We start from the raw sequence: 15,695 nt of genomic DNA, 5'->3' as shown, positions 1-15,695 counted from the left end.
TCAAAACAAGGGAGAAAAGAGCGCAAGGGACTATGGTGATGGTTCATGGATGAACTGGTGGTAGAAATGTTACGGGGACTACACCTAAAAGGAGAAAGCATACTGGCATCCATTGTGCAAAAATGAACAATGATGTAAAAAATATATAAATTAAAAAATTATAAAAAAGAATAGTTTTTTAAAATAAATACAAATGTCTATAACTAGAAAAAAAATAAAATCAGAATATCATCTCTGCAGAGAGAGATCTCGACCATCCAACACTTCTCTTCACTTAGCGCACGCAGCAAGGGGACAAGCGGGCACATCTCTTGCCAGTTCAGCTTTTTTCTTCCCACTGAAAATAGCTTCTTGTTTAATATTTCTGTTTTCAGGACATTAAAACTGTGTACACTGAGTAAAATAAGCGCACCAGATTTTCAAGCTAAGTGACAACTGAGAGGGTGTTCCCCCCCAAATGCTGAGTGGCCGTGTTGAAAGCAAACAGCTCTACAGATGATCAACACACACAGACAGATGGGGGTGCACCTGACACTGACACAATTAGTGTCCACATTTTTAAATATAAAACTGGTGGGCTTGTTTAGACTCAGGATGAGGCAGAAACACTGATTTGATGACTCTTGTTGCCAAACCCAAACCAATATTTACAAACCATTTTGTTGAACAAAGTTCACTTCAGCTGACATCAGAGAGATGCCACAGATCAGAAAGAACTGGAATTGCTAACTAGGAGATTAGTGCCTGAGTCTGATAATATTTATTTTACACAACAGGGTGTATAAACTTCTATAAACTGATGTAACAACATTTAAAAAAAAGAAAAGATACATAATTATGGAACGAAAGGAATTGTGAGATTTGCTTAGAACAAGCCTTAGGTGATCTTCCTTAATTACATCCTACACAGTCTCACTGTGAACCTGCATTGTCAAGAGAGTCTCCCTTTGGGCTCTGCTGGATTGGTCTTGCTTGCTTGCCTAAGATCTAATTGTAATTTGGGGTCCTCCACAAATTCCCATTCTGACACAGGCCTGAGTTTGGCTAGTGTTTCATTTGTCCTGCTTCCATTTTGGAGACAAGAAGCCAAGGCCAATTCAATGATCTTTAAAGTGCTAGCACAATAATAATAATTTCCCTTTATGGAACACCCTGGCAGGTGAAACCATTCAAGAAGACTTTATTATTGCCTATAAAATGGAAGTGTGGTGAAGTCTGTTCTGTATTGTCCTTCTTTTATTTCAAGTTCATCATGTGATCACAGAATAAACTTCAGAATTTGGCAGTAAGTTGTATTCAATTGATTGATGTTAGCTTTCCTCTCTACCCATACAAACCATGGGCCCTCTTTGTAGAAAAATGTACACTAAGTGCAGAGATGTGTATATTAGCTTCTCTACAGAATACCAAAAAGGTTAAAGATTATTCTTTAAATCAACTCTAGACTTGTTCCTTTTGTTCATGCTGCTATTTTCTGGGATCTCTACACAATACTGCCATGAGAGTCATATCTACCTAAGCTGTTTTCTTTTAAAGAATGTGATACAACAGTGAGGTACAACAAAGTCTAAATTATGTATACCTGTGTTGGAATTCCTTGTGTTAGTAACACAGTGCAAGAACATGTATATCTAAATACTAATAAATGTGCACATAGGTGCACACACATTGTTCCACTAACAGTAATTACCACTGGCCTAAGAAAATCAAGTAGCAGCCTCACAAAATGTTCCCTTAGTAATATAAATGGGTACATATACTTTTAAATTTACTTACTACAAAGTTGTTGCATATCCCACCAGTTAATATTCATATCTTACTAGTCTTAATACAAGCTAAGGTTAAAATAGCACAGTTTATAGAATTTGCATGCAAAGCTAATAAATTAGAGAATCTTCATGATGACCTTCCACCTAAATTGGTATAATTATCTCGATTTATAAAAGAGGAATGGGCTCAGATGGTACCAATGTACATGTAATAGGAATCTAGTTTCCTTAACTCCAGTTTCTATACTACTTTCGCTGCAAGTAGAAAATAAATCAGTATACAAACTGAGCCAGGATGAGCAGGAGCTGAATTAAAGGTAGAACTTAAAGAATGATAAAGTCTAAACAGGCAATATAAAGCAAATGAAAATAGAGAAAATATATATACGTCTAGACTGGGAGAAGAAAGGGGGCGTTGAGTGATGGGGAAATCTAGGGTGGATATAAAATATTAGTGGTAAGTTCTGGAAAGAAGGCCAGCAGTCATGTAAGACTGAGACACTAGCAGCAAATAATTGAAATAAGCAGCCCATGTGGCACGGGAGGGTTGGGCAGGGATGCCACGATCTTCATACCCGCGGAGAAAGGACCAACACTCTCATCAAATCTGAGGCCATCTTGTCACGGGCAAGCAAATACTGAATCACCAGACCCCTACTACAGCACTGTAGAAAAAAACAAGTCCCATTTGACTAAAATAGTGATGTCTATCTTCAGTTTCCTGGGAGGTACTTTCTCTACAAGTATACCTTCCTTCAATGTCCCACTTTTCTGAAAACTAGACATCATGATTAGTAAAATATAAAATAATTCTGAAGGTGAAAATTTTTAAATTAATTCTTTGAATTGTTTCAGTGAACACCAAATAAAGGAAGATTAGGACAGAAACAGAAATCATTCTCTCCTTATATCACTTTGCTTTCTCATGACCTCTCCTTTAATGATGTCCCATAGAGATGCAATCTTTGCCTAGGATATCCAGTTAAAACAGCCCTTGGTGTGATCACTATGGCAAGCATCAGCTTTTCTTCTGCCAAAAGTTCTGCCCTATGTCAAAACTGGTTACTGGGTTTTGTATTAATGGTGAAGCAGTTTTCTATTAAATGCCTAGCATATAGAAAATGCTCAACAATGGTTTGATGAATGAATGAATGTCTGAAATAACTATGATAGATGCTATTTATTTAGCACTTACTGTAAGGAGATGTTGTGCGTGGTACTCTACAATCATTATCTACCATACAGATTACTGTTTACTCCCAATTTCCAGATTGGAAAATGTGGCTTAAAGAGGCTTACTAAGTCATCTGGGTTACACAAGCAGTAAATAATTGAGCTGCAATCCAGTTCACAGTACGTGCACTCAACAGGGTCATGCTCTCCCCTCTATACCTTGCAGCTTACGATATTGTCTAGATGACCTGATGCCATTCAGCACTCCAGCAACCACATTCTACATCCTCTTATAACACCACATAACAAGGTACATACTCCTGAGCCACTTCTTCCCTCCAAATGGCCATGAATTGATAAATAATGCAGTCTGACAAGAGAGAAGTGCTGGTTTAGCTGAGCACTATTAAAAAACTTGACAGCAATTACTGCTGTGTGACTAGTTTACCTTGATAGGCAATGTGGTTTTCCATGTGGAAACTCATGCCATGTTGCTAACTTTTGAGGAACAGTTGACCAGATTTCTGGTCAAGTCTCACTGGCTGTCTCATCTGGTTAGTGATCTGAGGAATAATGATAAAAAGTAAGACTATAGGGCCTCCCCGGTGGCGCAGCGGTTGAGCGCTGGGTTGCGAAGTTGGCAGCAGACTCTGCAGCGCCAGTTGGATCCCCGGCTGCTCCCCGGCCACCGCAGGAGGGTCCCACATGGCGCGCAGACCTCTCCTGCCGCCCGCCCCTCCCCTCAGCAGTGTACTTCGGTCCTTCTGCCTGCTCTGCTCCCCGCTCTGGCTCTGGTGAATTCTCTCACCCTCCTGCGCTTCTGACTGTACCCAGTGCTTGTATAAATAAATAAATAAATATTAAAAAAAAAGTAAGACTATAGAGAATTAAAAAGAGTTACTTTTATACACTTTTATTAGTGCATGTCTAGTAGGACTTCATAGCATAAAATGGCAGGCAATGTGATACAAAATACTTAAATTTAAAATATCTATAAAGGGTTGAACACTTACACTTTCTTCAAGGTTGATTTGTCATGACCCATAAGACAAGAAGTGAGGAAGAAGCATTAAACAAAAAGAACACTTGAATTAATAGCCACAGAAACCTCAGAGCTGGTTCTGCTAGGGACTGATCCCTTCTAGACCTTGGTGTGTCCAAGACAATTTGGCAAGGAGGCCTGGGAAGGAGGCCGCTGACCATGACACCCTTGCAAAAGTACCTCCATGACAAACTGGGCATTCTCTGCATCCCTTCTGCCCCTAATGAAGGCTGTGAATAATTGGGCCACTGACCCTTCACACAGAAGCCTACTAATATTGAACATTCTTGCGGCTTCTACTATTATCCAATTATAAGCAAATTGCTACTATCAATCACGTATGTATTCTTTATTTCTTATATCATATTACAGATTCGTCCCTATGGGGTGGCAATCAGGTAACAATATTTTATGTTTCTCCAAGCAAAATTTCTCTCTAGGCAAATTAAACAGATACTAGAAATATTTAAAGTACTGATTTTTGCTGTTCTTTTTTAGCATTGGACATTTTCATTTTAATAAATCAAAAATGGTACCCTACAGTTTTAACTTACACTTCTTTAATTAACAGCACGTTTAAATGTTTTCCAACACATTTATTTGTTTCAACTTACTGCTTCTTCTTTAAAAAGTGATCTTAGGTTAAGTGGTCTAATCTCACTGAGACTCAGTTTATTTATCTGTAAAGTGTAGGTAATAGCATGTCCTGCAGCTAGTGCTGTGAAAGCCAAATACAATCATTTAAGTGAAAATACTAAAGAAGCCTGGCATATAATAGTTGCTCAATTTTAGTTAAATGAGTAAATCATTGAGTAGGTGGTCAGTTAAATGAACTCACAGTGGCCAACAACATTAATCTAATATTCACATAGAATCCAGGCATGACACTAATGGTGGGGAGAAAGTACAATTTTCTGGGTAACATCCAAAAGATGGAGCATGTTGACTGAAAGAGAAAGAAGACCACTTTCCCATCAACTCCTGCCTATCTTGAAAGCAGATATTTACAAAGAGGTGGCACAGCACACAGCACAACCTCAACTAGCCTGGGTATAAATGTGACTCTAGATACCTCTCTACTTCCTTTCACTCATTTCCTCACAGACATCCCAGACTTTTTTATCTCCACATTTGCTGATAATTTCTCAGCCTTGGAAAGAGAGTATTCCAGGTTTCTCTACTGACTTTTTCAATAAAAGAAAGAAAACATAGGATACTCTTTATTATTTGAGGGAAATAATCTATTCAATCAAAAGGGAAGCTACTATGGATGCACTTAATAAATTAAAAAAATCACTATATAACTGGAAGGCACTACTATCATCTCATTGGACGGCATGGATGCCACAAGGCCGATTGGCTTAGAACTTACAAATTGAAGTTAAAATGAAATCATGTCTATAAAGGGACCTACACAGAGTGTGCACTTGATCCCAGATTTCAGTGTCTGCTCAAACGTTCTGCAACTCTTGCTCACAGACCAAGCTATGTGGAGCCTAAATGCAAGCAATTTTCCCTTTCTGAGTTTCAGAATCTATTCTAATCTCATCAATAACAGTGGCTGAGAAAAATTATTTAAAGGAATTAATCATCATGAGTGAAATTTACTCTTCCTCTTCTTACAAATTGACCAGCATCACAAGCCAGCGACCTCTCTGATGCCAAGGACAGCTCTTTGAAGGAGAAAGAGCCTCAGAAGGTGGGTCTGATTGCATCACTTCATCAGCTGAGCTTCCATACGTGGTTTATAAGTGACTTAGTAAAAACACATAGTCAAACATTGGTCAAGTGCCCTGAAAGGTATCCAGAAAACTGTCCTTGCTTGTTGCACTGACAGAGCTGCAAAAAGTGGTGTGGAAGTACCGTGATCCCTTATGAAACAGAGACTGCCCTCCAGAATGTGGTTCGTTTGCTTGTCCTTTGGAAATACCAAGTCAGACCATAGATCTAAGAGCAGCAGAAATGGTTCTTAATTAGAAGTCAAATAAATGCTGATTAAAAAACTAAAGCCAAGTTGATATATTATAAGCACTCTTAGCATCTTCTTTCTGCATAGCAGAAAGTATGTTCTCAAAAGTCAGCTTTTGAAATTATTGCTAATGAAAGATATGAAGCATACTAACCTAAATGTTTTTTTTTTAAATCATTCTGATATTTCACACTAAGATTAGACTACCCTTTTAATAATAGTACTAAATTAGTCCAAATTTTTGACACTTAAAAAGCATGCCATATTACAGGAACAGCCAAACTATCCATAATAACCTGCAGAAATTTCAGAAGCTCAATCAAGATGTGAAGTAACTGATGTGTTCAAAGTTTTATAGTGACAGAGATGAACCTGGAAATTCAGAAAAGAGAATGGAAATTGGGCCTGTGACATTCAAGTCTCTCCAGCCCCACTGACTGGTACACACTGTATCCTGTCCTGATCGGGCAGAGAGCTGCCTGCATAACTGAGTATATCCTTAGGGAAAAAATAACTCAGGACTTTCTTTGTTCCTTGTCATTACAGACCCCAAATATCTACTAAGGTAGCCCCTCCCTAGCACTCATCTCCATGTCTCCAGGTCTCTGCCCCAGAAACACAGGCAGTGTTCATAGCTACCCACATTCCCAAGGCACAGAGCTCCGTGTTTTGCATTGGCACCAGAAGTGGTGAACTGGGACCACAGGTCCCTCCTTGAACCTTTGCAATCACAAGGAGCATAAGCAACAAGTGAAACTAGTTTTGCTTGACATGCAAAATTTCTGCTTATCAGCTTATGGTGGATTTGGCCATATGAATAATTCTTTATTATATAATCCATCTTTGTAATTTCCTCTCCCCATGACTACAAGCCTGTGTGTGTGTATCCTGTGGCACCCACTGTTGTCTGGGAGTGATTATGTGTGGGTGTACTGCAGTGGGTGCTGCTGGTAAGACATGAAGGCCAGGACTCCATAGTCCTCTCTTCCAGTGGCATCCAATCACTCAATTTAGTTTATGAACTTGGTTTCCATGAAGAACAGTTGGTCATTACTTCAAACACAGAGTAGCCTTATGTCCAAATGGTTGCAAGTGGGTCAAACCATTATTATGAGAAAGAAAGAAAAAGTGCCCCTGTGCATGTTTACCTTTCTGGTAAGTACCACTGGAGAGTACCTGACCAGTCACCACCAAGTGACAAAACCACAACATCTTTTCAACTATCACAGGTATGTAAAATAGCATTGTTGTTATAAAAAAAAAAAAAAGCATCGTTGTAACAGCACAATTTTAAAATCAAAGACTATCTTATTCCATTTTAGTATTAACACATGTGACTGCATTTTTTTAATGCTGTGTATAAGGAAATGGTTTACCTTCCAGCATTTTTTGCAGACTGTTCCTCATGACATGGATGTTCTCTATCCCGATAAACTGAAACTTGATATTGGAATAATTGTCTTCGTTCTCATAGCCTTTCCCTGCAGCACGATTTGCCATTGCATTAAGCTGCAGTGTTCAGCAAAACAGAACAGTTACCAATTATATTCAGGACATGAAACAACTGAAACATTTAATGGATTATCTGTAAAAACATTCAAATGTACAGAAACATTATGTGCTTTAAATCACTGGAACACTGAACTGAGCTATGTAGTTTTAGACAGTACACGGTTGTGATGCGGGAAATGTTTTCTTAGCTGGGAAGAATTCTATAGATAAATCCTTCTGGAGATGTCCCTTGTCAGAAGTGCCAAATCGGATATGGAATTCTGCGTTGAACAAAGTTGTCCCAATTTAATGCCAAATCGAACACCCTATAGGTTGACAGAAGAATATCAACAGACACAGCTGGCAATATAAAGCTCTACCAGACAAGTTATGATATCTTCCAATATTGCTGCCAATAAACATATCATCAAATTAGAGTTGTTGGGTCATTTAATTTGCCTACAAGAACGCCCCAGATATCCAATGAAATCTTGAGCAGAAATCACTGAATAAATTGAAGAGAAGGTGTGCAGAGGCTAAGTCTCCAGAGACATTTTCCCAGCCACCTTATTTAAATCTAGAGATCCACCAAAAGGACATTTTGGCCACTTTCATTGCCATAATTTGTATGAGAAGTTGGAGTTTCCTAGTGCAAACTAGGTTAAATGATAACGGACTCTGAAGAAATTTATTAACTGCAAACTTCTAAAATCAAGAAGTGGACCAGCCCTGCCTTTGCTGGGAAATACACAGATTTTCAGATGGAAGCATTATTATTAATACTCCATTCTTGCTGCTTGGCTAAAAACACACCCTAAAAACCAGTATTCACTAACCATTCTCTACCTCTTCAGCAAAGGGCAGGAGACTTATCCCAGGCAGACATCAGAGGAACTCAGCACCTGAAATCATTTTAACACCACAATGCAGTACTGGAGGATATTAATACTTATGTTCAAAGAACCAAGTTTTGAAAGCTAAGTTAAAAATATATATTTTTTGGGCTTTCCCGGGGGCGCAGCGGTTGAGCGCTGGGTTGCGAGGCTGCCCACAGCCTCTGCAGTGCTGGTTCGATTCCCCCGCCGGGCGAGGGTCCCACATGGCATGCAGACCTCTCTTGCCACCCGCTGCTCCCCTCAGCAGTGTGCTTCATCAGTCTGCCTGTTCTGCTCTCCGCTCTGGCTCTGGTGAATTCTCTCACTCTCCCACGCTTCTGACTGTACCCAGTGCTTGTAAAAATAAATAAATAAAATCTAAAAAAAAAATATATATATATATATATATCCTTTGACTCAGAGCTCTTACTTGTGAGAATCTTATACAATTAAAAATATCAGCACATAAAGATAGCTGTCCAAGAAATAATGGTAACATTTTTCCCATGATAGTAAATATTTTTATAATAGCAAGAAACTTCATAAAATTAAAAAACTAAACACCTACAAGTATATCAACAGGGAATTGACTGGATAAATTATGATATAATCATGCCCTGAACTATAACAGAAACAAGGACATTAAATACATAGAGACTAATTTGTCCATTATATGTTAAGTGAAAAGAGTAAGCTACAGAATGCTATTTAAACAATCATCCCATTTTTGTAAAACAAGCCAATCTACAAATATGTACTTAGGTTTATGCGTATTTGACTAAGCAGAATAAAATGTATAGGTGGGTGTGCCAATTAGTGACTACGAGGATAAACGTAGGCGTCAAGCAGCCAGGAACACTCTCAATACAACTTTAGATTCCTCCGTATTCTTTGTTACAAAGAAGGTAAATTAGGTTTGTAATTTAAATAATAGAAATAAAATGTTTTAGAAGTGAAAAATGGCAGCAGACAAGCCACTGCCGTGAGGGCCCAGGCTGCTGGCAGCCCACATCTTCACACAGCCCTTCTCCATGATTTTGTTCATGTAATATCAGTTGGGACACATTAGCCCCTTGGGGCAGTCTCTAGTGATTAAACATTGTCACTGTTCTCCCTGGCATGTTATGGAAAAAAAAAGTTGGCCTCAATCAGGGAAACATAATAATTTTATTTTTAAGATAACTTATGTTCACATTTTAAAAATTTTAACTAATTTAAGGGGAATATTCCTTTCCAGATAATTTACCTAAAGACATATCCCTTTTGAAATTTGCTGTTATAATAAAACATCACTGCTCTTGTAAAATTATATTCCAAAGCTGTTGGCTTACCCTTTAAGCCAATGTACGATTTAAGCATCAAACAATAAAATGATTAGTAGGATACTTGCAAGTATTCTTACATTACATGTATCATGAATAATTCAAGCTACTCACCACTGTTTATTCTGTATCTTGAATAATTCAAATGAAACCTACTCACCACATACCACAGAGATATTCTTTTTAAATGGCATAATAAAAAAATTCAAAATGCCATTATTATTTTAATCTATAATTGGGACTCTCTATTCACATTTTTAAATAGTTAATGATCATCAACCTCGGAGAATTTACTGTAGTCATCTTAAAAGCAAAAGAGCAACACAAGATGGTTTCATGAAAGTCAATGGTAGTTATCATAGTGAACAGAAGGTGGCAATATTTAATCTACCATCCAAAGTGTAGTTTCTCAAGGCTTCACCATACTTCTCTAGACCTATCATAATGTGGCAAAAGCTGAACCCTCAAAGCAGAAAATCCAGCTTTATAATTGATAATAATTCATGAAGCAGTCCTGGATCTAATATTCAATATGTGTATTCAGATAGCATGTATCTCATAAAAAAGAAGGAAGCCTCATTTGGTCTCCTGTCCTTTTAATTGAGAAGTCCATTTCACAGGCAAATAAAAATTCCCTACTAAATAAAACAATGATGGCATCTACTGGTTATCCAGGCTTAAGGAATACAACAGGAAGTAAAAAAAAAAAAAAAGACTCCATTTTCTAACCCAACACTATTCTACTATTTGATAATCTCAACATCTTTGGATACAACAAAGCTCATAAGTGAAATCTAAAAGGATCCACTCATTTCTTAATAAATACTCATGAACACCTACTGTGTGCCAGGCATTGATTGGAATAAAAAGATGAATGAGAAGCTGTTTCTCCTGCCATAAACTGATCACTAAGTATAGGAAGGAAAGGAAGACACCCAGCACCAAATAATGTATAATACCCATCTGAGCAGGCAGGAGCTAAGGGACTGGAAGAGGCAGTGATGGTGGCAGGGGTTCAAATTGGGAGGCAACCCATCTGGTCCAAGAGTAATATTTCAGGGAGGAAGGAAGACTTGAGCTGGACTATCATAATCTGGAAGGATGGAGACCAAGGGGGAGAGCAGTCCAGATGAAGCCCTGAGAAAGAGAAGAGGTGGGGGAGATAAAAGCAAAGCGACCGGTGGATATGAGAACCAGCCCAGGAGGTGTGAGACGTCTGTGCATGGTGTGGAAGATTTGAGTATGGAGCAACAGTTGTCAAGAGAGCAGTCTAGAAATTATTTTGGGACATCTGCAAAGAGGCTCAATTAAGACGTTCAGACTCTACAGCATTAGACAGCATTCAAAGTATTCTGAATACTTTTAATTGAAAAAAATTTGAGACTGATATAGGTCCACAGCAAAGATGATCAACTAGAATGGGGAGAGACTGGAGACAGGGAGGCTATCAAAACTTCACAGTAGGATGAGAGGAATGGGGGAGAGGCTGCATGGGGAGCACTGTCAGTCTTGCTTATAGCACTGTCTCAATGCCTCCAACTAGCACAGAATGGGCACCCAAGGAAGATTTACTGCCTAGCTGACTGATCAAATATATGGCCGAATAGCAGAATGAAGTTGAGAGGTCAACATTTACAATTTATTAATTACAAATGGTAAAAAGTACATTCAGATTTTTCCCCTAGCCCTAAGTCAAACTAGCAAACATATCAAAATTATGAAAACTTAGCCAATGATAACCTTGATATCAAGTTAAAGGTCAGCCTTGTCCACTGCCTTAGTCTTGGAGTATAAAATTTCAGCAGAGTATATTCTATACCTGAATAATGACAGCACCTGATTGATGTGATTGGGAAATGGTAGTAAAAGCTGATCCTGGCAAGAGGACTGGGCCACATCCTGGCACTGATGTCACAGATCCTTCTAGCTCCCTCCAACTGTGACTGGTGAAATGACCCTTGACTTGTTGCATGAAATGAAATTATGAGGTGATTTTATTTTTTGCAAGTACTGTATGCTATTGGGATAGCCAAAATTCTTCTTTCTCATCCCCTATGCACAGCTAAGACAGAATTAATAGTTTGGGGATTATATTCAGATAGGAAATCTCTATGCAGCTCAGTTTAAAATTCCAATCCCATATGTGATGCAAAATTCTTTTTCCCTCATTTTGGCATTCTGGATTGCTGAGAAGTCTACCCTGTTTCTCCTTCCCTTTCCTTTTTCTTCTAGACTCTATCTCTATAGTGGGGGAGGAAGGTGATGCAGAGGATGGACAAGAAGAGAGATAAATATCTTCTTATAAGCTGGGCAACACTGCCGTTCTCTCTCTATGGGTTGTCCCTGCTTTTCCGGTTCACACTATCATTTACCATCACTGCCTGCTTTGACATAACTGTCTAAATGTTCAGTCTCCTAGGGCATCTATGTGGACACTTGGGGGTAAGAGGTTAACAGTTCACTGACACAGGAGATCCACACTGACATGCAGCCTCCTTATTCTCCCTCCCCTCATACACCCCATGGGCACTTGTAGCTGGGGAGCTCCAGTGGACGAGACTTTCGAGGGACACTACAAAGATGGCTGATAACTACTTCCCTCCCCTGCATCCCTTGGCCCACAGGAATTTCTCCTTCCTAGTTTTGCCCAGGAGATGAAATGCAGACTGGCCCACTCCACGAAGCTGCTGTCTCTCCAGTTTCCTTCCCTGTGCACTGTCATGGTGGCATCAGCCGGTAGGCTATGCATTTCACCAGGAGATGAGATGCTTGATCTTCTTCTCTGAGGCACCCCCAATCTTTAGAACCGATTCTCTTAGACACCTCTCTGCACAGGATTCAGTTGGTAGATATCGCTAATTTACTGGAGAAACAGAAATTTAATTTACCAGAGAAACAGAAAAACATTCACTGTGGTATCCAGTTACACAACTAAAAAGTCATTTGTAAGGTGAAACCAGAGGCCATAACTGCAGGGCCTTTGGACAAGAGCAAGGACAAAAGTCAGAGTGAGCTGCGGCCAGTGCAGCTGTCCCTCATCCCTTTCCCGCTCACCACTTCTTTCCAAGGTGCTGGCATGGAGCGCAGCTCTGGGCCCGTCTCGCTCACAGGGCCCTGGCCTGATTCGGGATGAGCTTGTGGTTGGTTCTTCAGCTCAGAGTCTCCAGCCTCACCAGGTATATCCTGGAGGTGCAATCCTCCTGGGCCTTCCAATGGGCACAAGGTCACCCTAGAGATTTCTGGTAAATGGCACCATGGTCAAACAGAAGCAGCATAGGCTTTGATATCAGGTAAGTCTGCATCTGAGTCTGTGCTCTGACCTGAGCTGTGTGACCTTGGATGAATTATTTAGCTCTCTAAATCTAAGACCTTTTCCATAAAAAGAACAGCTTCTGATTTACAGGGTTATTATAAGAATTAAGTGAGAAAGTACCTGGTATTTTTACAAGTCATGATACAAGTTAATGACAAAGTCATGAACAAGGTTGAGATAAAATGAATTACCTCTCACCTTACAATCCTGCGAATATGGCACGGACACTTTGCCCTGTCTTCTTAAGCACCAAATCCTAGTAGTGATATGTGATCTCAAGGGTACAATATTCGTGAATGGATAGTCAGTACATGCTCAGGACCTCCCTGCTTTTACCTCCCCCAATTTTAATGTCAACAAGCAATTCGGAAGACTTTCTTCTGAGCAGGAGGTATCTGGGACTGGCCACGCTCAAAGCACACGAATGATCCGGTTGCCTCGCAAATCTGGGCAGTACCCCATTTGCTACTGCCCAGGACCTGTAGCAAACATGAATGAGTCTCCTGGCTACCAAGGAAGTCTAACACACTCTGGAACAAAAATCAACAGAAATGATCTTTAAGAGAATGAAAGCTCTAAGCAAACAGTTTAAGACTCATGTGAAGTGTGCATGTGCATGGGTAAATACGAGAAGGGGGCACAACTGGTATGAGACACCAATTTTCCTTAATGGAGCAGAACCAAACTTCTTATCGCTAAAAGTAAACACACTTACTGCTAAATATACACTTCAAATCAAAAGCTTTGGATTAATTTATTTTAAATCTGGAATATGCCTGGCTCAACAGCTGCCACATTTCCTAGAAGGTTTACATAACATAGTTCACACTTGGATCACGGGTCCGTAAATTAGTATGTGAATCTGTTTGCTTTTATTTAAGTCTGGGAAAAAGCAAGGAGAGGACCCTAATTCAGTGAAGCCCCTGCTGTGTCTTCCTTTTCTTTCTCCCTCTTGCCTTCAGTGTATGGCTGAGAAGTGGAGATGACTTACTTGTTACAAGTCAGCTCTGCTATAAGAAATACAGAACAGTCCCACTTTATTTACATAAAAGATAAAATGAGGAAGAAAGCATGAAGAGCTAGAGAGGAGAAACACACATCGAAAGAGGAAAGTAAAAGTCAGAGATTTCCTGGCATCTTTCAAGTGAAAATCTTCAAGGAGAGGTTACCTTTTTCCCAGTCTGAAGCTCTCACCTGTGTTATTGTATACTCAGAATTTACCTAAAAAGAAGGAATCCTTTACACATTATCCGCTAGCATGTGACCAGGCTTGTGACCAGACCAGCATGTCTGGCATCTGAGAGCAACTCCATCCTCACTGCTCCAGCCACATTTATCCATTGCAGTCCTGTTGTCAGAAGCAGATGGGACCGTTCTGAAGTCAAGGGTAGGAGGAGGGCACTGATCTTACACTAGGAAAACATCAAATGAAGCTTCCAGTCCATGAGTCACAATACTTGATAAAATGTGGCTCAGAGAAGCAATGAAAATTTTGAGACTCTTGCAACACATAGCACCCACTTCTCACTATTTCTCATATCACTATGTGTGCACCTTGTCACTCCACATGGTAACACTATTCTTAAGGTCTGCGTGTTCTTTTAAGTGACCTTAATTCCTCCTTCCTGTTCTAATATTTATTCCCTTATGTGCTTTTTAAAAGTCATTTCATGGACATAATTTACACGTCATATTATTCATCCATTCAAAGTGAATCATAATTCAATAGTGTTATGCATCCATCACTGCAATGTATTTGTAGAACATTTTCATCCCCACCCTGTCCCCACTCCCCAAGTCTTCTACCATTAGCTGTCATTCCATATTTCCTCCTCTTCCCCTAGCCCTAAGCATCCATCAGACTACCTCAGTGTCTACAGATTTGCCTACTGTGGGAATTGCATACAAATGGAATCATACAAACTGGACTTTCCTAACTGACTTGCACTTAGTGTAACATTTTCAAGGTTCATCCGTGTTGCAGCACCCATCAGTATTTTATTTTTATATTTAAATAATAGTCCATTGAATGGATTACTATATTTTATTAATTTATCTGGCAACTGATGAGAATTGGGTCATTGCTACTTTTTGGTTATTATTAATCATGTGTAAATACTCATGTACAACTTTCTGTGTCAACCTAGGTTTTCATTTCTCTTGAGTTAGGAGCAGAACTGCCGGGCCAGATGAGAGCACTATGTTTAACACAGTTCTTGAGCTCTTTTAACCTTTTCATAATTAAAAAAAAATTTCAAACTGCAGTTTATAAAGTAGAAATTTCTTAAAATTCCCCTCTCACACCATAGGAAAAAAAACCATTATTAATGGTTGGGCATAGTGTTTCCCCAATTTTTTTCAATGTATAAAATATGATTTTTATAATAAAAAAGTTATTACACAGTGGTCTTGCAATAAATGTAGCTCCTGTATCTCACTCCTATTGCTTACTAGTACGGCTGGGCCACCTTCACAGCCCTAGAGATATCAGCTGCATATACCTCTCCCTCTCCAATAAGAGGTCTAGGTATATTTCATTATTGGTTAGAAACTGCAATTCTAAATATGCTGAATAAAGGCCATTTCACTCTGCCATCTCATTTTGTTCTATATAGTCCAAGCACCTGTAGGTGATTTTCTTTCTACATACTCAGAAGCACATTTCTCTGAGAGCTCCACTTGTGTTCAGATTTGTTTGCCAGTTTAGATAGAAATGGGCATAAGGAATAAAATTATATTGG

The 15,695-nt window shown here is 39.3% G+C and overlaps 1 protein-coding gene across 1 annotated transcript in view; it reads right to left on the bottom strand.

The window, feature by feature from the left end:
- Window positions 1-15,695, bottom strand: part of MTMR7 (myotubularin related protein 7) — a gene marked incomplete at both ends in the record, with an annotated part of 83,368 nt that overhangs the window by 14,786 nt on the left and 52,887 nt on the right. Inside the window, one exon of the mRNA XM_084231858.1 lies at window positions 7,330-7,462. Coding sequence (XP_084087984.1) covers window positions 7,330-7,462 — 133 coding nt within the window. The remainder of the gene's footprint in view (window positions 1-7,329; window positions 7,463-15,695) is intronic.

Source organism: Talpa europaea (genome assembly GCF_964194135.1).
Source record: "Talpa europaea genome assembly, chromosome: 4".
Lineage (NCBI taxonomy): Eukaryota > Metazoa > Chordata > Mammalia > Eulipotyphla > Talpidae > Talpa > Talpa europaea.
The sequence above is the reverse complement of the archived record's forward strand: the minus strand, read 5'-3'. Positions and strand labels throughout refer to the sequence as shown.